Here is a 24962-nt window from a genome sequence, read left to right on the forward strand (position 1 = left end):
CCTTTACACCATTTAGGAGCTTTCATAGGTTGATGTAAAATGGATCTGATGGTCACCTTCCTTGGATCTGTCATTGACAGCAATATCAACTATCACCAAAGGACAAAGCTCAATTTTGGGAGCTGTCAGCACAGGCTTAAAGATAAAAAACATAATTTTTCTTTAATGGGAAACAACAGATTATGGGCACCTGGTGCTTAAGTGCTAGGGATGGGAGGAAATTAAAATGTGCAGAACATTCCCAAAGTGCCATCTAGAAATATGCAAATATTTCTACTTAGACGTATCAAACTTGAGATATAAATTCTGTAACTCTGTTACACAGTGTAACAACATTGTTACATTGCCAAGCCTTCCTAACTGCTGTATTTAACATAGCAGGTGTAAAAAGGAGGAATCAAAACCTGTACTTTCTCTCTTATACACAAGCCTTTTCCTAATGTAGCAGTTGGAGTGTAACCATTTGAGGCATGGTCATAAAAATAGAGATTTCCTGCAACTCCCACAGGACTACTATGCCCATCAGTCACTTCAGCAGTGCCAGTGGCAACATGCAGTTCTCTGAAGGGATCTGAGAGAAGGGAAACATCTGTGGAAGCTGAATTTCTTCAAGCTTTGTGATCACTAATAAGCTAGTGGCAAGGCTGGATGAAGACATCTGGCAATCAATTTGATTATATTGAGTGTAACAGTGGGCAAAGCTTATGTTTTAAACTGTCAGCATTGACAGTTAACAAATTAAAGCTGAGTAGATACCAGAGAACTGCATGTGAAGAAACAGATGCTACCTACAAAAGCAACTGAAAATGTCTGTGTTTCTAAACAAAAATACAGTCAAGCAAAATGAAACTACTCCTCTTAGCCAACAGCACCAACAACCCTTTTCCTGGAGACTTCACTCACACAGAGGTGATCTGAAAATAAATAAACTAGTCTTCAGCAAAGAGAGCAATAAAATCACAACATTCAGCAGTTACAAGAGAGATAATTATAAACTAAATGAAGCAAAGAAATGGAAATATGAAATAGCAGCATGTAGCCTGCTCAGATGCTGCAGGGTGAATGAAAAAGGAACTGTTACCTGTGCAAAAGAATTGGTGAAAGTGGACTTAATACAGGTAATCATGAATTCCCACAATACAATATCTAGAGGTGTCAGAAACTGGACATTAGGAGCTATTTATTTACAGAGTGGATTGTCAAACATGGAAAGAGGCTTCCTACAGTCAATACCCCTTGAATGTCAGTGTATAAGAGGCTTTTGGACAATGTCCTCAATAACATGCTTAGACTTCTGGTCAGCCTTGAACTGGTCAGGTAATTGGACTGAATGAACACTGTAGCTTTCTTCCAACTGCAATCTCCTCTCCCTCTCCCTCTCCCTCTCCCTCTCCCTTTAGAGAGGATAACTCTGGAAAGATTCTTGCAGTAAATACCAATGCAATTACCCACTTAGACATCTTCAAATGCTTTCATTTGGGCTGACCAGGGTGAGGGTGGGGCACCATGAGAGAAAGCAGGATTTGTTTGACTAACACGTGTGAGAGAGTTAATCATGATTTAAACAGTCAGACCACATTTGTCTAATGTCTCACACCAAGGTATTAGCATTCAAATTTATGGTAACATGTTGACAAAGCATCCCTGAGTAATTATGGGCCTATTAGTAAAATAGAAGACACATTGAAAGTGGCTTTTGAAGTAAAGCAGTGCTGCAGTCCAGGGGTATCACAGTCCTGTGAAAGGCTACATGAGTGCCAAGGGCGTTCATGTTATGAATTTAAGCAATGGGCAGTTGCAAAAGCCCAGATAGCGAACACCTAGTCTAAAAGGATTGTTTTGGACCAATGTGAAAATATTAAGTATCAAGATTTCTGCCTGGAAAACATAGCTTCCTGTTGCAAAAGCAGAACTTGTACAAAGAAGCAATTCTTCTCAGAGAGAAGCTACAGGCAAGAGCTGAGAATGATCTGAAATGGGAGTTACAAAGAATGTCACACACCAAAGCAGCTGATCTGCAGCACAACATCTGGAAGAAGCCAAAAAAGCTGAGAATTTCATTATGTATCAGTTATGGTCTGACATGTTATTCACATCATTAAGAAATAGAATTTTTTTAGATGCTAAGACTGATAAAATTTGAAAAATAAACTGTTTTACTACTTTTGAGACTCCATATACTCAAGTAAGCAGATAAGTGGATTTGGCACAATCCTGTCTACCTCCAACTTCCACACCACTCTTTATACTAATAACTACTGAATTTTGAATTGGCCAACTTACACATACTTATGATATCTGAGAAATTATCTTGTCCATGGATATGATAGGAATTCAGCATAGTAAGGCAGGATATGAACATCAAATCAAATAAAGGCAGATCATGAAAAGAAAGGTATTTGTCTAAGCAACTTCATATTCTGGGTATCTTTAGTAGCAACAAGTTTAAAGCTAGTCCCTAAAAAATGTGAGAACTGAACATGCAAAGACTATAACCAGAAAAGGTTGACTGCTGCTTGGTCTGTCAGTTGCTTCTCTCCTTATCATATATTTCCAAGTCACAGCTCATAAACAGCATTGGAATTGCTATGATACACTTTTATATTACACACTATTTATAGATAGCATTTAATATCATATTATTATTATCACTATTAGTATTATCATTATCATTATCTTTATCATTATCCTTATCATTATCCTTATGATTATACTGCAATGTATTTTCTGAGACTCAAATATGAGAGATAAATAATAATTCAAAAGACTGCTTGAATAATTTACACAATCTGGGTGAGAATGGACAGGAACCTCATTATTTCTAAATAATTTGACTGTGATATTTGACATCAGGACACTTTCCTATCAAAAGGGAACTGAATTAGCAATTGCTAAACATTTCAGTGCAGGTACTGAGTTGTATTAGTCTTGTTCAAAATAGATAATTACTTCAAGCTTAAGAAAACATCTTTTATAGCCTTCTAATGCAGGAACTCTATTATTACAAATAAACTCTTTTTAATAAAATGTCCCTGTCTTCTAACAGCCTTTCTATCACAAATCTTTCTCTTTGTTCTTCACCTCCCGGGTTGCTCAATTCATGGTAGGGGCTCATCTACTCTACATCACAAACACCATAGTGACACTAGTGTAAGATCAAAAAAACACAGCATGAACAAACAGAGGCTGCTGAATTCTCTAGCTCATACTAGAAAGAAACTGCATTGTACCAAACTAGATTTCCTTTGAACAGCAGACATACAGCTTCTAGAAAGAGGAGATCACAGACCAATATTTTAATCAGCAAATGTTACCTTACTCAGCAGCAAGGGTAGTAATTAGCAAAACTAAGTGTGAAAGGATAAGGTCCAAAGATGATATTAAACAGATATTATTTTTTCTACACATATCTAAAAACTGCACTGCCAGAACTGTCAAACATGAAGTTATACCACTAAATATTCATTTTAAAAACCTACATAATTTGGGACGAATCTAGCCTAAAGAGCACCTCTGTTCATGGCACAGAATTACGGCTGCTGAAATTATCTGAGGAAATCTTGATTTGAAACCTTAATACTACTACTACTACTACTACTACTACTACTACTACTACTACTACTACTACTACTACTACTACTACTATTATCAGAGTATTTTCTGGAGTGAGGTAGACAGGGTGTGTCTGAGATGAGTTCAAGTTTGGCTGGCAGAAGGTCCCCAAACTTGAAATTTGCTGTAACTTGTTTTTTCTGGGATTTATGATGAGATGTGATGTGAGATCTGTCTTCTTGGTCAAGGCTATACTTAATTACAGACCATCTCTGGGTTATTTAGAGTTCAAATTACACTGGAAAGGGGCTGTTTATATTGTTTATCATGAGCAGCAGATTTATCATCTGTCTGTATTTAAACTATATAATGTGTCTAAATACCAAGGTGACAGACACATAATATGTCATTACACAAATATATTAAAATAATTCAAATTAAATGCCCAGAAGATCTTGTAACACACTAGATATAGATTTGTTTATAAAGGTTTGACAAAAGCGCCATAAAGGTTTGACAAAAGTGCCACACGATGGTTCATTACCACTCTAATTAATGAAAAATAGATCCAGCAATAGGCAACAGTCACTGCTATCACTTAATGCTCTGAAACAAGATTTGCCAGCCATGAAGTTCAAGGGCCTGATTACAGATAATGGACTTAAGCTTCCTGTTGGGAATTTGCTCATTCTGCAGCCTCAACAGAATTTGAACTTTTGACATTTCCATCATGCTGTAGCTTGACTAGAGGTAAAATAGAAGCAGCTGTGGTGAAACTGCTAATGGACAAACTGAAATATATGAAATCTTTCACTCAGCTGGACCACCAGGAAGTGTAGTTGCCCTGGAGATATGTAATATTACTAGAAGTAGATTCAAATTTAAAGTGAAAAAATTCTGAAATAGGAGTTTCCACCCACAACTTTAAATTGAATAAAATTTAGACACTAGAGTCAGCGATGTGCCCTGGAGCCAGCAGGGCCAACCCTGTCCTGGGGGCATCAGGCCCAGCAAGGCCAGCCAGGCAAGGGAGGGGATTGTCCTGCTCTGCTCCGCTCTGGGGCAGCCTCACCTCCAGTGCTGGGGGCAGTTTTGGGTGCCACAGTGTAAGAAAGACATTAAACCATTAGAGAGTGTCCAAAGGAGGGCACAAAGATGGTGAAGGGCCTTGAGGGGAAGCTGCATGAGGAGCAGCTGAGGGCACCAGGTCTGTTCAGCCTGGAGGAGGCTGAGGGGAGACCTCACTGCAGTTACAGCTTCCTCATGAGGGGAAGAGGAGGGGCAGGCACTGAGCTCTTCTCTCTGGTGACAGTGACAGGACCAAGGGAATGGCCTGAAGTTGTGTCAGGGGAGTTTAGGTTGGATATTAGAAAAAGGTTCTTCACCCAGAGGGTGGTTGGGCACTGAACAGGCTCCTCAGGGAAGTGGTCACAGCACCAGCCTGACAGAGTTGAAGAAGCATTTGGACAATGCTCTCAGGCACTGGGTGTGACTCAGGGATGATCCTGTGCAGGGCCAGGGGTTGGACTTTGATGATCCCTGTGGACCAACTCACAATATTCTATGATTCTCTGTTTAAAATTCACTTGCTCTTGTTGGGCTTTCTCACACAGGAGTCCCAAAATCTCTTACAGAGTCAGTGGAGATAAAGAAGTTCCTCTGAAAGCTCAGTGGACTTCAGACATGCAGGTGAGGCCATCAGGATCTTACTCCTCTGAAGCAGAGCTTTTTGTTTATTATTCCTAAATATTTTTACAGTGTCCCAAGTTGAAGCTGTCTTTACAAACTGAGATCTCACTGTGATGGTAAATCCTCTGATACACACAGGAGAGTGGCCAGAAGTTTAATTTTGTTAGGTCACATACCACCATGTGGGAGCCTAGTGCCAGAGGAAGGACAATGGACTCTTCATTTATTTCAGTGTCCCCAAATGGGTTGACAGGGAGTGGATGCTATATATCTTCCCGGTTAGACTTGTCCTGTTTTATTTTGGGGATCTTCAGTGAGCTAAGGCACAGGCATCAAGTTCTTCCTTGTTTGTCAGCATCCCTGATCTCTAGGGACTCCAGAGAGCAGTTAGAATATGCATTGGATTGCTGCTCTTCTTGAGTAATACAACACTGCAGCACTGTTCTGCAGTGCTAGCAGCCAAGCTTCAGAATTATATACCTGTGGCATTTAAGATTTGTAGAGGTGTACACATATTTAAGTACCTTACATGCCTGTAAGGATGTGTTGCTATGCCCTTTACATTATGTACACAAACCCATACACAATCAGAGAAAATGAGGGATGTCAGGTAACGTGGGACAAAATACAAAGCAAGGTTTAATACTACACTGCTTTCCCATTTTTGCAGAGATAAATAAGGGTACAAAACTCTCAAATAATTTGGTGGATGTAATTACTAACCTGGTAGCACACAGAGATGCTTGATGAACTGATTTGTCACAGTAGTGACTTTGTAGGCATGCTAACATAAACACAGAGCTTTGGCCCTGAATAAAACTTCTTTAGTTATTAAGTTATTAATGGAAAAAATTAAGGCTGTCTAAATGTGACCCTTGAGACAATACTCAAATTTGTTATTTCTAGCCCTTAGGCCATTGCCCTTTGTGATTTGTGTTCAATCACAAAAAAAAAATAATCAGGGTAAAGGTCTGCCAGAGATATATAGCAAATTTAATTAATAGTAAACAGACTAAGTCTTCTAAAATATTATTGTTCCACAGTAACAATAAATGGAAAGACTAATTGAATGAATGACTAAGAAAATAATTAAAAGCAGTAGGCCCAAACTGGCCATGTACTCTTAAGGAGACCTTAGCACTAATTTAATTGAGTTCCTCCTGAAGCCATCTTTTCTCCATCAAGCCATCTCCTTACTTCATTGAGCTCTCTTGATAAACACACAGATCCCTCAGCCTCTCCTCACAGGGCAACTGCTCCAGCACTGATCATCCTCATGACTTCACTGAACTCACTCCAGTCTTTTAAGGTGTTTCAGGTATGATGTTGGAGGGGGAAAATAGGGTGCAGTATCTTGGATGTGGTCTAATGGGTGATGAGTAAATAATCTATTTTTTGTGTCTGGCTAACACAGCCTTCTGACCTTTGCTGCTGCCTCACACTTCGCCATGACTGCAAAGCCAAGGTGTCAGGCAAATAATTACTTTATGTAGCAAGAACTGCAAGATGACTTGTTTTTTCCTTAAAAGATCAAATCTGGAAAGATGCTGAACATCAGAACATCAGAAACTCCCTTCTGGGATGCTAAAATCCAGAAACAGACTGAATTTAATCAATAGGAGAGACATGCAGAACAGTCAATGGCAAGAACTTCAAGGCATTGATTTAGTTTCCAGAAGCTGCAAAACAAAGTTTTGTTTCCGTCCAGTTTTCTTCCACCTGCATAGAAAGACATCCACAAGCAGCCTGTTCATAGACTGCTGTCTACAAATTAGTTCTGCTAGCAAGTGATAGAGGTCCAAGTGGAACAGAAAAGATGCTTTTAAGGCCAGGGACTGCTTACATAAAAACAGATGAAACAAGAAGAGCAGGTGAATTTCAGAGAAAGGAGGAAATACCATAATAATTACCATAATGAAGTAAACCCACCCCCCCCCAGGGTCATCTGCACCAAAGACCTGCCTGAACTATTTCACCAACAGTAGGAGGGTAGATATGAGTAGTTTTAAAGAAAGCATGGAAATCTATACAGTCCCCCTGTGAATAATAGAATTATTTAGGTTGGAAAGGACCTTTAAGATCATTGAGTCAAACTGTTAATCCAGCACTGGCAAGTCCACTCCTGAGCTATTTCCCTAAGCACCACATCTATGTCTTTTCAATATGCAGAATTTTGTGAAGGAAGAACTCCAGCATTCAGTTTTGCTGAGGATTAACACCTCAGAGTGAAATTGATCACTGGTATAAAACTTACCAGTTGAGTGGAGACAGGAAAGGGAGGAGACACAAAAGCTGAATCAAACAAACTCCTAGTGTTTTTATGCAATGGCATTTGGAAGACTAGCAAAACAAATAGTCTGAGAAGCCAAATGGTTCTAGTAACTTCAAAATATTTAAAGGTGTTTTCAGTAAGTTCTAAATTGCTGTAGTAAGCTAATTTTACTAAATTAACAGTGGTGCTTTCTTATGATTGTGTCCCAACAAAACCTAACTAATGCAAAATCTCAAGTGCACCATAAAATCTTGGAATAATGGTAAGTCTGGTTAAAGAGGGTAGCCATGCTTTGTAATTTTCACTTTCTGCTAGGTGTGGAAACTGGGGGAAATGTGTGACCTGGCAAGGTACCTACCCATCTCCCCTGCTGCTCATAGAAAACAAATGCCAATCCTAATACTCGCCCCTCTCCCACAGTTTCATAAAATAGCATAGATGGGGTTTTTCTTTCTGAGGGGGAGACAATCTGGGGTGTCTTCCTAGCTGCTCATGCATTTCAGGAGTGGCTTAGTGGGAGAAAGTGTGGACTTACCAGTGAATGAGGTGGAAGGAAAAAACTTGCTCTACACATTAGCCCTAACCAGTATACTCGTCTGTCATGCCAAGGAACAATGTGTAACTCTTGATTAGACAAGGATGGCATTCATCTACTGCTTACACTGAAACCCATGTGCTTCACGGCTGTAGGCATATGACTGCATGTACTAACTGCTGTAGAGATGTACAGAAGAACTTATTTCCTGCCCTAGGTGATCCATAAGTTGTATTGAGATATAAATGAAATTAAAGCCTGGAGAGAGGAAGGAAGTTAAGACAGAATCTGGGATATCAGTGTCCTGAAATTTCACATATGATCTATAAAAAGTATTTTCTCCAAACCCTTAGCAAAATAAGAAATTATCAGATGGGTTTGATCTTTGATTTCTGCCTTTATTGGGAAACTTTTTTTTCAGATCCCTTTTCAAAATAGAGTTTTGATTGGTCGTGAGTCTATTCACCATTGCCACAGACAAATTCTAGAGCAAAGAAGGGAAGGAATAATGTCTTGAAATAGATGTAGAAGAAATGATGAAGAACATACTGTATCCTATGCTAGCTAGTGTCACTGCAGAGTTCATATGTGGACTGTCATGCAGAGAACAGCAACACAGGAAGCAGCAGTGTTGTCAGAAGATGTCTCTAGGGAGGTTTTCAAACTTCTTGAAGTGTCTGATCACAGAGGTTAAATAAGAACATGATATGTACACATATGTGTCTGGTATCTATGCAGGCAGAAATGTAGTGTGTCCATTCAAAGCATACATATCTGATTTTCAATGAGATCAACTCTCAACACCTCATTTGTCCAATATATAGGCCAGCTGTATGAGATTCACAGAAAAATGTATTCTGGAGAACATAAGAAACATGGATAGACTGGTTTTTAGGGATGTCATGATTCCTATCTAAAGAAACTCTGGGCAGATGGGAGTTGACACACAGCTATTCTGGACTTACAGCTGGTTGCTGTAAACAGAGTCTGATTCCAAGAGTTTTCATTCAGAAACAAAACAGGAGAGGGAAGCTGTTTGTCTTAAAATAAATTAGAGTTGGGACACTCCACTCACCTATTACACAGAATGGTTTCCTCGCAAAGCGCAGTCTTCCTTGCCATCCTCGGTATCGACAACAGCACCCAGCAGACCAGATACGAATAATAAATTCCAAACCAAAGACAACAATCATGACAAATTCCTAGAAACAGGAAATAAGAAAAATGCCTGTTACAGGTAACCAACACTTAACCATCAGGAAACTCATAGCTACTGTTTGTGTCTAACAATCCTCCTTGAGCATCTGAATATCCCAAGCCAAACTTGGGATCCTGCTCCCAAGGATGGTTAGACATCTACAAGCAGCACACAGCTCCCAGAGCCTCACAGTGAAAGGTCTAAGGCTAACCTGAATAACATTAAGTATCAGCTAAGATTGGCTACTAAATATGAAACACTGAAGAACTGAATAATACACAAAAATATCAGAGCAAAATACTCAAGGACTTTTGGGTGTTGTGCATCAGAGCACAAGTAATTTATACAGCTAGTGAAAAGTGTTTGACATCCACATCCATAAAATCAGTTCCTAGTTTAAAGACTAAGAGTTTTCAGAGATATATTCTCATTGTTGTAATATACAGATGAAGTAACTGAGAATATGAGTTTGGGAAATCAATCTTCTCCCAGCAGTAGATTAAGGTACGTGCAAGTGTAATTACATACAATGGGTATGTAATTGCTTATAAGGCAATAAATGAATGACCACCCTAGGCATAACTTTCCCTGTATAATCTACATTTAGAAATACTGCCTTGCTTGTTTGGCCTGCTTTTCTTTCATATTGGAACCTTTTTCCAGACTGTCTATTTTAAAAGCATCAACATGTATTTATGCAATTTTTATTCTAAGAAAATTTTCATTACAACAGTGAGGTCAACAGAGTTGCAGTAATAGAGCTTGGAGCACAATTCAGCTCCATACCCTAAGGAGACCTGCAGCACAATAATATGCAGTGATATAGTACATACACACTGTATGGAATTACAAACTTAGATACTCTTCTGGAATACCATCACAAAGTCATGTGTTTTGAAACAACAAAATAAAAATATGTATGTTTGCAAAAGGAAAAAAGTACTTGATGGAGTTTCTTAAGCAGCCCATCAAGAAGAAAAGGATGGAAGCTGTGTTTTATTTGGCAGCCCAATGTATTTCTGTGTCCAGAAGTAAGTTGTTCCTTGTCAGCCAATTAATTTGTTATTCCTGCAGGATGAGGACTAGTGTTGTACCAGAAGGAAGGCACTGCAAATGAATTAAATAAAGGAATATTTACAAGGGTAAGGTTGATCCAATATTGCTTTTTTCCCAATAAACATTTTGCATGCTTTTAGACTCTGAGACCCTACAACTCTACAAGCCAATGTGTCAACTCAGTCATTAATTTACCTGAACAAATGGCATTATTAATGTTGTGCCACATAATGGTTCTTTACTAGATTATGATTAGTGGCAGTCCACTGAAACATTGTGGACTTAATTGCTTTTGCTGTCATAGAACAATTTGAAAACATAGTCTTCCTTCCTAAAACATGGCAGCTTGTGTAACTACACTACATTGAAAGCACTTTCAGAGCCTTCTTCAGTGTCTTCATTTTTGGCTTTTTAACTCCCATATTGAATGGCTAAATCACAAAAGTAGAATAACCTCTGTTAAAACGTGGCTGAAGAAAATGCCACATTTTTTATTAGAAAAGAACACATGGAAAAATGAGTGTGATTGTTTAAGCTTTTCTTTTTATTCCACTACAAGAAGCTTCAAATTAATTCCATGGGCAATGTTATTGCACAACTTCAGAAAGGATTATGTACAAAACTGAAAAATTTCCCCATATAGTAACAATAATTCCTAATAGTTGGCTACCCTGTGGTACATTTCCTTGTAGGAAATTCTGTGTAGGCCAAGAATAAAATGGACAGAAAGCCAACTGGAAAAAAAGGAATAATATGTATTTTAGTTATTTAACTACCACTTTTATAGTGGTAGTTAAATCATGAATTGTCAAATCTGGTTTACACGTTGTTAGATGATGCCTCTGAATTTATGAGGGTTGATGGCAGGCATCCAGACCATCTGACATCTGATTCTTCTAAGGAAGTTTCTTCTTCGGGATAGGGTAAGAGATACTGAAGGAAAGGGGGTCTGAGAAGCATGGAAAATTCTTTGCTTCCAATAAAATTGTTTCCTTGTTAAAACTTAATCACATTTCATTTGACTAAAGTTTGTTGTTTCCCTGGAAAACATACGGTGTGTACAGATGGGCGATACATTTTGTAAGTACAGTGAAATTGTCCCAGGCATCTAATAGAAGCTGATCCACACAGGAGTGTGTTCTCTCCTGTGCTCTAGACCCTGGCAGGGCTTCTGATGGGGAACTGGCAAGGACAGAAAGTACTTAACAATCCTGGAAGGACTAGTCCACAGCTTCAAGTCAGTTCAAATAGTATTGCAAAACTGCTGGTAAGAGTTGGAAAGAGCTAATTTTTTTGGAAAGTTTACTCTTCTGGTTCCTGCCAGTGCTATGCAGTTTTGTATTTATCACCTGTACCATTGTTATCCATTACTAGGTGCTGTGCTTGCTCAGTGAGACAAAGATGAGAAAAGTTATTGTGTGCTGAAAGCAGGCTTCTGAGAGTCTGTGCACTACCTGATGCCTTTGTTAGAGACAGAAATCACATTTGTCTCTCACACACAAACACACATACTAAACAGAGAAACTTCTTGGAGATACATCTATTTGGGGAGATAAAAAGAGCAAAGAGATATTTTCTCAATTTTTTTTATTTTTTTTTTATTTTTTTATTTTTTTTTTTTGGTGGGGTAAGAGTATAAGATCTTTCTTGAGGAAACAATGTGAAATATCTCTGTTCATTCCTTGAGAAAAACCTACCATTTCTAGAACCATTACAAATTTATGCATGGTTATATTGTCTCAAAATTAACTAAGGTTTTTACTACTTAAACAATTTAACAACTGTAGTTATATTGAGCTGAACTACAGTAAATATGTCTCTATGCACTGGGATGCTAAAATAACTGCTGCATTTAAAAATGCTATATATGATTTTCTTCTATCCATAACAAGTTTCTGTAGATTTTAAAGTATGTTATAAGCTTTAAAAAAGAGAAGACATTGAAGAAAATGGAGATGGTGCTTCACACTTATTTTTGTACTTAGTGAAGTAATGATGTTTCAAACTGATTTTTATATCCTAATGACTCCTAATTCCTCAAAGAAAATCTGATTTTAAGGGAATAAATATAAAATATAATAAAGTCTAAAAGGAAAGTATTTTCCAAAAAAAATTGAACATTAAAACAGAACTCTTCATAGTAGTACCCAGAGTTGTTTTGTTTTATTTTGGATTGGTTCAGGTGAAAACCAGAGAAAGACAAAGAATTCCACATTACTGTGTAAAAAAGTAATGTTTTAGTAGGCAGGGCACTCAGTCAAATATTAAGGCAAATCTTTGTCAGGGTTCCTACAGGCCAAGGAAGAATATTTTTTCTTATGGCAGCTGTAAAGTTACAAGGTTCTTGGTCTTCCATGGGCAAATATTGGAAGGATACACCCCAAAAAAGATCAGGATTTTAATTTTTTTAAAATTTCATTTGGAAGGCTTATTGCCAACTTAAGCATAAATTGAGGCTTTGAAATAACTTGGGTTCAGTTCCTTTGCAATTGAAATAGAAGATCACAACATAATTGGAAAGGCATGTGATGAAATAAATCATTAGATTTTGTGCTTTGTAGACTTGTAGACTGAAGAAATGATGCATTCCAAGTACCTCTGTCCTACATGTAATATAATGGAACGTCATTAATTTTGAATTACTTATGAGAATGAGAAACAACATTTATATCAGAATGGGAAAATCTTGCACTGTCTATAAATCTGTCCCTCTTCAAAATTAAGCAAGGCTCCATTTGAAGTGATGAGCAAGTTAAGATTTAATGGAAACCTAACCCTTCCTTTCCTAGGTAGAGCCGAGGTGCATTGGCCTTTTCTATTTCTAGCTTTTCCCTATCTTGTTACTCTTTTCCAATCACAGCTGCATTTATCCTTACACCAGAGATACCACAATCTGTCACTTTTTTGGCTGCTCAAGCTCACATTTAGCACCTCCCAGTAACCACTATGGCAGATGCATTGATGGTTCAGGCAGCGGAAAGTTTTTCTTCCTCCTCAAAGCACAGTTCATCCAAACTGATGAGCTTTTCCTTCTGAAATGTTCCTGTACATGCAGCTCCAGTTGTCTTGGGGAACCATGCACATGCAAGAGACACACTTGGGCTGAGAAGGGTCAGTTGCTTTTGGCTAGCAGTGTGCTCCTGAAGAGTTTTACATCTGTGTGTTCCTGGGTTGTTACACCACTGAAACAACGAGGGTCACACAAATGGCAGCAAAAGAAAATAAGAGGTCATCAAGAGCAAGGTTTCTGTAAATAAAAGGTCCTGGAGGACTCTAATCAACAAGGTTGATGATTAAGCAAATCAAGCATACTTTGTGCAATCCAGCACTTTCCCCCCTTTTTTTTCCCTCCTATCCAATAAGGATACATGATTTGTTGAAATTGTTTATTTCTCAGGAAGTTTTTAATGATAAGGATTACCCTAAGCATAATATTTTAATAGCAAAGAAAAGTTTATATAATAGCTTTCTCACTCTTTAGCATAACTGCTTATTAAAACTGAAAATAATTTGCTGATGATGAATCAGGTGCCTGTAGACTGTAACTTTGGGGAATTAGAACCATTTTTGCAATAAGAAAATGACCAAAATTGAGCACTCTGTGCTGGTCTAGGATGCTTCTGGTTATTTTGCAATGTGTAAAAGAGCTGAGGTTTGGCTATAAGAAATCCACCCCCAAGGCAATGTCTCTGCTCTTATTTTAATTATATTTCTTGTACAGAAATGGTGATTTTAATTATTCTAAAGGCTAATGAAGTAGCACAACAGAGCTGCAGACTGATGAGAGAAGCTGCCTGCCTTGAGCTCATAGGAGAACTGTGTTTACACCTGACTTTGTGAGAAGTTGGAGAAATGGACAAGAACAGACCAAATGAATCCTCTGAAATTAGCTTTAGTAGGGCCACAAGTGTTTCCCTTCTGAAGACAACATCTCTGCAGTGTAGCTGCACTGCAGATCCTCATTTGGTGTAAATCAGCGATCTTCACTGCACTAACACAACAGAACATGAGGAACAATGTCATCTGATTCTGCTTGGGCTATATCCCCTCTTCCCTAAAATCTCATAAATAGGCAAGTCCAGTGTTTCCAAAACAGGGAAGTTCAGTGTTTCCAGATAATTTTGAAAGGAGGGAGAATAAACATGTTCTCATACTTTAATTTATGGCTGACTGGTTTAAGTATGTCACCAGCTGCTGAAATATCTTTATGGTGACACATGAATACTTGGTACTATCCAAACAGTAATGCTTTATTACTCACAGTCAAAGAAGATGAGATTGTTTTATCATTCAATTAAAGCAAAAAACAGAGCACCTCAGCTTATCAACTATATCCATCTCCAAAGCCAAAAAAAAACCCCTCTACTGATTTCAGGTACTAAGCTCTAAAGCTGGGCTGTACACTTTAAAGATATGCCACTGGTATGTGAGGGCAAGCACAATCCTGGTCTGTCTCAATGAAACTTGACAGAAGTCTGGGCTTTAAAAAGTTATGATGCAGAAGCTGGTGTAGGACTACAGGCAATTGTGTTATACTGGCCATTTTTCAGATTAAAACAAGCAGGTAAGAATATGTGCATGATTTATAGTTTAAAATAATAGTAAATTTGAGCACATTTGTTTTATTCCTGGTTCAGCACTAAAAAGAGGAGATCTTTAGTCCAAACAGCTAACAAACATATCTACATGCTTGTAGATAGAAACTAATGTTTTAATTCTTTCCAACTGTAGTTGAACAGAGGGAGAGACTGCCATAAATCTAAAAACATAACCCAGAATAGAACCTATTAGTGGCATATAAATCACAACCAGAGACTTCACTTCAGCTCCCAGTGAATACACAATAAGCATGAAGTAAAATTTATGCACCTTTTTATCATTTATCAGTTTTATAATGGATGTGGTACTTTTAGTGCGCTTGACTTTCCATATTATGGTTAAGAATTTCCATGCAGATTCTCCATTAAAAGAAGGATTATTGAGAAATCATTTTTGTGCCTTTTACTCAAATACATGGCTACAAATCTGCTGATATAATATTAAAATCCCAGTTATATGCTTAGTCCACATATTATATGTATGACTTCTGCTATCCAACTCCCTTCTAGCTTTTAGTGTGTATATCTGACATGGCACCCATCAATCATGCTTTTTCTTTATTCCTTTGCAACAGAAAAATCTGTGAATTTTTATTTCAAATAAAACCAGAATCAGATAGTACAACCCAGCAGCAGAATTACATAGATGCCATTTATTCATGTTTTTCATAATCTCTTGCAAAGACAAGTATTTACGATATCAGAAACAATGTATGATCCCTACCACTGAAACTGTGCTAACCTTCCTCAGCATCCTCTGCTTCCCCAGGCCAGCAGACTCACTTCACATCACATCATGGGCCAGCTGCTGAGGACCTGCTGGTGCCAGAGGAATGAGTGCCACAGGGCTGCACTGGCCATCACGGTTAGTGTGGTCACCATGGGGGCAATTTGCGATTTGTACATGTGGGCAGACAGATCCCAAAGCTCCTTCTGGTGGACATGGTTCTTCTAGGGACACTCTGATGATCACTGGATACCTCTTTCAAACTGGGAAAAGGGCAATGAGAAACACTGACTTCTCCATGTCTATCCTGCTCTTTCCCAGATACTGCATCACCTTTAGACGTGGTGTTTCCCAGCCATTTACACTCAATGCTTTATGACATTTGTTTATGTATCAGGTGCAACTACACATCTAAAATAATTATTTAGAGATGATAGCCTAAAAGTCACATTATAGAATACTTTTTCTACTTTCCAAAATTTTTTTACCCTTCTCTGTGCTTGTTCAGATTTTCTTTCTCTTTAGTGAGATTTCAGCAGTAAATGGTCTAATTTTGGTTTTAAATTTGTCCTTGGATTGAAAACAAAGAAGCTCTGTACAGCTGTACCCAGGCCTTCGCATTTCCTTTGTGATTTCTTCACGCATTTTTTTCTGCTGCAGTCACATTTCTGATGTCATATTAGAGGCAGACATTCAAGCATGTCTCTGTAGCAACACAGATTCAAAATTTTCCGTTTGAAATGTTTGTGAAGAATTTTGTATCTTCTCTGTCCAAAACAAGTGTAGAATCAGAACTCTGGGCATCAGAACTCTGAATCCTTTTATGCCTTGGTATCCATATTGATTTTGTATTGATGCAAGGGCTTAGGCTAATTGTTACAGCTGATCAATGTGAATTAACTGGTAACATCCATGTTGTACTGAAGAGTAGGACATTCTTTAATTCTTTGACCTTAGCATGTTTGGAGTTGCTAAATGCTGGAGATTTTACAAATGATCTCTGCAGTGTTCTTTTTAAAATTACTTCTTCCCTTTGAGTCAAAACTCATTACGAGAGCTTCCTGAGATGTTCATCTGTGCATGTTTTAACCACTGGGAGAACAAGTGCATCTCCGTTGGTATATACTGAAATGTTACCAGTACCAAAAATTTTCAGAAAACAACTTTAAGAAAGTGTTTTCTGACAGTTTGTAACTTTTTACAAACTGGTCTTGGTAGGTACTCAACCCAGTCAGCCAAAGTCTATTAATGCATTTAATTTCTCAAAAATATCACCTCACCAAACAATTCTGCTACTTGGACAAGTACCTGGTCACAATATTTTTATTCAGTTCCTTAAGTTCCATGAAAAAGTTGACTTGGTCCCCGTTTTTTTGTCAAACAACTGCATTTGGAGAGCCAGTATACCAAGTCTTTGTGTTTTACACATCATGCCATTTGCTGACTATTTTGCAGGTTTTCCTATTACATTGTTCCAGGCTTATGGAATTTGGTCTCTTGCAAAAAGAAAACATACATATATCTTTATGAGCCATACATTTCCTGTGATCATATCTTCTTATGGTACAATTAGCCAATTCCTGTCTGGTTCAGATGTGATACCAAATTTATTATTATTGTCCTGTCCATGACATACACCCTTTCCTTAGGTACTTAATGGAAGACTAAAAGCCTAAAATAGCCAGTACTTATTTTGCTAATTCACCCTTGTAACTTAGCCACAACCCAGGGTCCTCAAAACTGAACTTAGTTCCACTGTGTGGTTGTGTATTTACCATCACCTTCACTTTAGGTGGATTTTTTCATTATAGGTATGTCTACTCTGGATTCTTGCAGATTTGTTTGTTTGGTGTTTTTGCCTGTATTTTAGTACTTATTTCGCAGAACAAGCTGAGTTGGAAGGGACCACACGGCACATCGAGTCCAACTCTTGGCACTGCATAGCACCACCCCCAGGAATCACACCCTCTGCCTGACAACATTGTTCAAACACTTCTTGAACTCTGTCAGGCTTGATTTGTCAAGGTGTCTCTGCAGGGCTTCCCTGCCTTTAAGGGAAGCAGCTCCTTCCTCTTTTGAATCATCTGCAAACTTGCTCAGTACCCCTTTCCAGTCCTGCCTCCAAGCCATTTATGAAGATGTTGAAGAGCAGAGGGCCAGGGATGGAGTCCTGTGAGACGCCACTAATGGCAGATTATCAGTCTGGTGTTACCTCATTCACTACAACTCTTGGTGGCCAACATGTGAGCCAGTTGCTCACCCATTGTGTGTTTATCCAGCTGTGTGCTGGACATTTGCTTGAATTCACAGTTTCTAAACTGAATCTTGTGAACAGATTTCTCCTGTCACTTGAGGAAAGTTCACATTTTGACTGCAGCAAGCTGTATCTTCACATGCTTTGTCACATCTCTGCAAAGAGACAGGGTGGTTTGCAGCTTTCTGTGTTACTCAGATGCTGGATTTTCCCTAGATTTCCAAACAGCTTTCATATCACTGATGTGCTGCCTTCTTCAGCACTCTTTTCCTTTTGACATTTAATGGTTTGTAGAATTTTTTCCTTACATGTTATTTTTAACCATGTACTTTGGCTTTCCTCTGGGGACATATTCTGCATTTCCATCTGGAAAATCAATATTTCCCTGACAAAGGTCAGGTCTGAATTTCTGATAGAGAGTTTGATATCTATCCATGCTTATTGTTGCAATCTAAACTCTTTCTTACCCATTTTAAGGAGGTAACTCTTGAGCTCTGTAGCAAACTCTGGCAAAGCCAAAAAAATTCATACTGCAGGATCTAGCATAAACTATCACAAATCTACATCTGCAGAAAATATTACACTTATTCCTTGGAGATGATTTCCCATGCTACCTTGTTATCACTTAAAGTGATAAAACAAGAAAGAAGACATGTCATAGGAAGAGTATTTGCATAAGGAATGTTGCTTATTTGTCCTTAAAGGAAGTCCAGGACAGATGGTTTGGTAACCTAAAAGGAGATATGATTTCCCCTCCTCAAAGAATTATATCCTTATTAATCTGAAGCCTGCCACCCCATCACTGACATCTAATCTTCCCCATTTTCTGCTCCTAATCTCAAAATCCTCCTACAGATTCTGTGTTCTCCAGAGAATGTGGTCTCTTGAAAGGCTGGTTAAAGGCTCTTTTAATATATTTGCCACCTTTGAATATTAATTCTCTTTGTTTTAGGAAACAAAGGGAATCAGAAACTGATTGTTCTCAGTACCAGTATCTTCTCTACTGATTCACTGCATATAGCCATACAATATCATCAACAAGATAAGCTAAGAAACAGCTCTTATATAGGAACTGATACACAACATAAATTAGTGTAATGTACCTATTTAGAAATTCAACACTGGCTTTTTCACTACAGGTTAGTCCTTGTAATATTAAAAATGTACTAGGCCACGAACTTGTTACATTTATCACTGCTTGTGGTTTCGCTATTTCCATTCATATTTCTTCACAGCACATTGCCAAGCATTTCTGTATACGTGCCCTGTTAATTCAGAGGAACGGAAAATAATTTTGTGGATGGCATTTCATCCAGCAGCCACTGACTTGTGGCAAGTCCAGTGATCCTAACATTGAATATTAATGCAGATTTTTTGTTAAACACAACTGATTGGTAGTTTTGCTCTGGCAGTGACAAAATCTCTCTTGCCTTTTACTGCATTTGCTGCTGAATGCTGTAGCACTTGAGGTAACTGTTCATAGTTATCCTATCTTCTTCAAGTGATTCAGTTATGAGATTATTTTTCTCCCTGTCTGTAGATCACATTGCAATTTTAATCATCTTTAGTCATCAAACCCATTTAAGATTTCCCGGTAGAACCTAATATATTGCAATTTTAATTACAATAGAAAAATGATTTTGTTCCATGTGTGATGTTCAATCTTTTCTTTACAAAGGTAATTTCTGCTTAATGCAGAAGAATAAAAGGACAAAACATTGCTAACAATATAATCAATCTCATAACCATATCAATAATAGGCCTATGCCAGGATTGAGACATCTTTATTCTCTGGTCTGTTGAAGTGTACTTATCACCCTCAGCATTGTTGGCAATATATAGATACCTTCTACTGACAATATATAGATATCTCGAGAGTTTTATGTGCAGTGCCATGTTCTGTTAGGAAATAATTTTCATGGTTAATTTAATCTCTCTCTCATAGCTATAGTGTGTACTTGTTTGTTAGAGAGCTTTGCTGGTTGGTTGGTAGTGCCAACACTGCCTTCTGAGAGAAGAATTAATTTGAGGACAGCCACTGTTTATAATTCCATCATTTAATTTAGATTTTTGTTTTCTGTCAGACTTCCTTGTAATAACTTTTAATTTAATCGAAGTGCACCCAGCATTTACATTTCCAGTGGGAAGTCTGTTCTTTTTCTACACAAAGATTCACAAGTAGTTGTGATGAACTCTTGCCCAAGTTTTTGTAACAACAGTCAGCTCTGAATTGGTCAAATCTGTATACATAATAGGAGAATATCAATTTAAACAGCAAAGATGTGAAAATATTCATTTTTGTATGGTATATATGGTATATATTTGAAAATATGGAATATTTTCAAAGCTAACAGTTTTTTGTGACAGAGTTGAATTGTTTTTTGCTCATGCTATAATATTAGCGTACATTAATCCAAACAAGACTGAAAACATGAAGGTTTTGTACCATATCAACATGGTATTTCCCTCCCTTATTATATCTTTGATAACATTAGTGTTGCATGTCTAATGTGATTTTTCAGAGATTTCTAGGAGGAATTTTGAAATTTCAAAGCTAAGATTTGATTTGGAAAATAAAACCCTACAAGTCGGTATTTTTTGAGAAATACTGATTTTGAGTTTTGACAAACTCACTGATTTTTAGCCCAGGGATAAATGAATCTCTTTTTCTCAGAAGAAGACTCAAGAAAAAAATTCCAGTGATATAGTCTATACCTTACTGTCATTAGAAATGTATCTTTATTTGCAATCTTTCAAGACAATTTTTTCTTTTTATGCCTTGATAGATGGTCTTATAGAGCCATCATTAAGTCCTTTGTCAGGTCTGGTGGTCTTTTATCTAAGCATGGCAAGGGGATTCAAGTGATGGTACAATCTAAACTGAAAAATGATATTTTATTTTTTTTAATTGAGCTATCCATCTCCCTTTTTAAATCTACTCTGGCTAGCTTTATAATGCTGTAGCAGATTTGTATGATTACATTCCCGTGGATGGACTTACTTCCTAGGGCAGAGACAAACTGAATATATGCTTGCCTCTCATGGAGCAGCTATACCCAATGTTTTTAAATCAATGTGTATCCTCTTTCTTTTATGTAACAATATTAGGAGAAAAAAATCCTGAAAAGGTACTAATTGCTAGAAGCACACTAGAAGCACAAACTCCTTTTGGGTTCATGTAAGTGACCACAGTACATGGAGAAACCAGCTTCATCCTGTGCATGCTGTCTGCTTTATATCTTTGGGAGCTATTTCTGCCTGAAGAATGTGTTCCTAGAGTACATTTTCAGAGGCCTTTATTCTACAAATCTGGGTACAGCTTTCTACATCAGCCATTTCCAGAGAAAACCACAAAACAGATTTGATAAAACCAGTGATGCAGACATTCACTTGCGTTTTTGATCTACCCTTCTTCATTAAAAATTAAAATCACAAAAAAAAAAAAAAAAGAAAAAGAAAATAGCTTTCTCACTTCAAATAAAAATGAAATTTTGTTTCCTGCAACTTCAATCTGAGTTTTAAGCCAAAAGTTCTAAAATAATCAAATACACAAGTAATATTTTAAACCAGGTCAAATGAAGCACTTAAACTGATCCAAGACCTTTTTATTTTTAACTTCTCAGTTTGTCAAAGCTTCCTGGGTCCACTCAAATTATTTTATTAATTTTCTTGCATTGACAGCAAACAAACAGAAGTGAACTAGAAATTCACATAACTTTCAGCTTTGGCTGCAAATGAAGTTAAAATATAGAGTTTGGTCAAGTGAGTGAATGACCTCCAGTTCCAGATAATATTCCTCCTTGGCTATCTTCCCCAAAAGATTTGATTTTGCCTTCACAGCCTCAGTTTTACTCCCCTTGTGTTTATTATTTGATAAAGTGCTAGCAAAAGTACTTGTAGATCAGCAATACACCAAAGATTATTTTCTTGCTGTGTTAGTTGGATTCTTAAACTGCTTGTGGTTTATTTTGATGCTGAAGTAGATTTTTATTCTACAGGCTGTCTGGGATATATCACTGCTACAACTTAAGTGCCAGAAATTCTGTGCACAGATGAGGCTAAAACATAATTATCTTTGTGTGTGTAAGAGTTTTATCTGATGCTCTCCTCCTGGTTACTCTCATTATTTCTGGACACATATCTAACCAAATTAATTACTGATGCAAAAATCCAACTGTATGTAACATGCACTTATTTGCATGACTTTCATTTTGAGCATAAAATTCAAATAATAGAGGTGTTTCCCTTGACAGATTTCCTGATAAGGAGAAGATGCCTTGGAACACAGTAGTACTTGTGTGGATGCCAGAATTGAAGCTGGGTCCAGCACAACACAGCAGGGCAGGTTTGCCTCAACTCTGGTAGCAGAGCTCAGGCATTTCTGCGGCCCAGATGAGTCCATTAACCTCTGCTGAAGCTCAGAAGCCCTCAGCTATTACTGCGTTCCTAAACGATTTACTTTGAACTATCACACCCTGCTGCATGTTTCTGAGAGAGTATTTGGGATGCAGTGATTATGAGATATGTTCTCTGCTCCCTTGTAAGGCACAGCTCAGGCAGATAAATGGAATTGACTGATTGGAGAAGAATAATCTTCTCAGCTCCTCTGGCCTTTCTGAGAAGGAGGAAAAGGTTTGCTCAGCTCATCTACACTTCCCTCTTTAATCTCCCTGTGTAATTGTGAATAGCTGCAATATGTCAAAAGCCACAGGTGCCAGTGCACGCAGCAGCTCAGGTATTAAGTTGAAGGAACATTACATTAGCTTTGTAGCCAATTAACATGGCTGGAGGGAGACCATCTGGAATAAATCTGCAAAACAAACAGTTCACAGAAACCCAGCAGGCAGCTCTATGGATTGTTACATTTGTACGGTACTTCATTAGAAAATAAATATATATCTTCTATTTCAAGCACAAAGCACAAACAGTATTAAACCAGATCTGATAATTAATACAGCTGTCTTACTAAATGACACATTTGGAAGATCTGTGTGAATCACTGCAAGGAAAAGGTTGCAAAAACTCTAGTGGCTGCAGTTAGGTGTCAGCAGAGCCAAAACAACAGCTCCGGAGTTAATGTAGAAATGTATTTTCCTCTTGGTTTGTGGCTGTAAAAGTCTGTTTTGATAACACTGTTAATATCAGCTAATGATTCAGTATGTAGAGAAGGAATAAACCATGCATCAGCAAACTGCAATAAAGCAGTCAGTTTAGCATGCTTCTGGAACTTCATACTTTGCTATGTTTATATTTTTCTCCATTAGAGACCCACAGCAGGAGATGCAAAATTCGTCATCACTAGGTTTATTCCTGCCAAAGTTTTGTTGAACACAGTAGGCTATAGTATAGAAATGCTGGATGAGGCTAGTATTGATGCTTCACGGATCAACCATCCACCCTTTTCTTCCTTAAGTCCTATTCCATGTTCTGAGGATGCCATGGTATGTACAGTCAGAACAGTTAAGATGGACAAAGCTCATTTTTGAAGCCTTAGTGGCAAAAAGCACCAAAGTTTCCCCCAGCAGACACTGAGCAGCTCTGCTCAGCTGATGGACACCTCTCCAAGGACTGGTGTACGAGCAATCAGAGCTCAGCACACCTCTACCCAGTGCTGGGAGCAAGGCCAGGCTTTCACAGAGCTCCTGCTCACTGTGGCTCCTGTGAGACCCCTGGCACAGTACAGGGAACCAGCCAGCTGAGGAATCAGCAGTGGTAAGTGTACCAGCACAATCAACAAATACGTGGCTCTTGGGAAATGCATATTTTATGTCAGAACAAATGGCATTTCTGCAACAAATTTGCATAAGTATACAGGAAAACGGATTACTTGTCACAAAAGCACCTTTTATTACAAATAGAGTATTTTCAGACTAATCAGATTTTCCTGTTTTCTATACCAAAAAATCTTAGCAATTAGGATAATAGTTACAATAATATAATTAGCTGCAGAACATTAAAACAAACTTCCATTTACAAAGTGTTGTTCAGATTTGTAAATAATGGGTCTAGGTGTGAGTGCAGGTTCAAATCTGACCTTTTTTACCTGGTTTAATGTCACCTTGTCTTATCTTCAGCGAAAGAGAAAGCACTAATATGGCAAGGAAGAAAAAGGCAACATTTAGCATGCTTCTCCCTAATTAGCCCTGCTAAGAAACCATACAGTGGAGCAGAACACCACATACCTGCACCTAAGCCAGTTCTGGATATTTAGTTCAGGTATTTGGTACAGTGGCCCATTGTGCTGTAAAGACACAGCACACAACATAATTATGCTTATCAGCCTGCTCACGCCATAATTAATTAGGGATCCATTCTGAAGACCAGAGCTTTTGGATATACACAGCAATGACAATTAGAATGTTGGCATTTGTCAACAGTTACTTCACCTCAGGCACTACTTAACAAGCCACAGCCTGCTGAATACATGGAACTGAAATAACCATGGTAACTCTGGGTACATGGTGACGTTTAATACTTGCTATTGCTTATCCTCAGGCCATCACTTGCAGAACTAAATGGCCCATCAAGAAGCAGATGAATAAAGTGGCGCCTGTACAATGCATGAAAAGTGTTAAGCACTTTTAGGGATTAAAGCCACTTTCATTTACCTCAGAAGGGAAAAAGGAGAGATAAACATAATACAAAAGCACGCATTATGAAGAAATAATGAAACTACCACATCCTACTGCAGCAACTGCTAATAAATTGTCAGTATCTACCAATAGCTAGCCCAAATCCGTATCTAAGATACCAAAATTAATTCCTATTTTAAGTGTCTCTTACTACATACTGACTTTATAAAAGACAGCAGCAATATCAAAGGTCTTTCATGCTCAGTCATTGCCAAACTGCAGTAGAAAATCTATCAGTTATAAACCACAGCAGTTCTGAAGGAAAGAAGAGGATGCAGGACCATACTTTACTAGCACTGTCTTGCTACATGGCCTGTTTTTAAATAAAAAAGATGGTGGAATCCTCTATCTTTTAATTTTTTCATCATTCCAAGGAAAACTCTGATTTTTTTTTTAAGTGTTCAGTCACTGTATTATATTACTTCTTCCATGGGAAGAGAGATTATCAG

General features: G+C 37.9%; 1 protein-coding gene across 1 annotated transcript in view; it reads right to left on the reverse strand.

Annotated features, from left to right (window-relative positions):
- KCNQ5 (potassium voltage-gated channel subfamily Q member 5) overlaps positions 1–24962 on the reverse strand; it is a gene marked incomplete at its 5' end in the record, with an annotated part of 280876 nt that overhangs the window by 61575 nt on the left and 194339 nt on the right. Inside the window, one exon of the mRNA XM_033512930.1 lies at positions 9124–9250. Within this exon, the coding sequence (XP_033368821.1) occupies positions 9124–9250 (127 nt within the window). The remainder of the gene's footprint in view (positions 1–9123; positions 9251–24962) is intronic.

This window comes from Parus major, chromosome 3 (genome assembly GCF_001522545.3).
Source record: "Parus major isolate Abel chromosome 3, Parus_major1.1, whole genome shotgun sequence".
NCBI classification, from domain to species: domain Eukaryota; kingdom Metazoa; phylum Chordata; class Aves; order Passeriformes; family Paridae; genus Parus; species Parus major.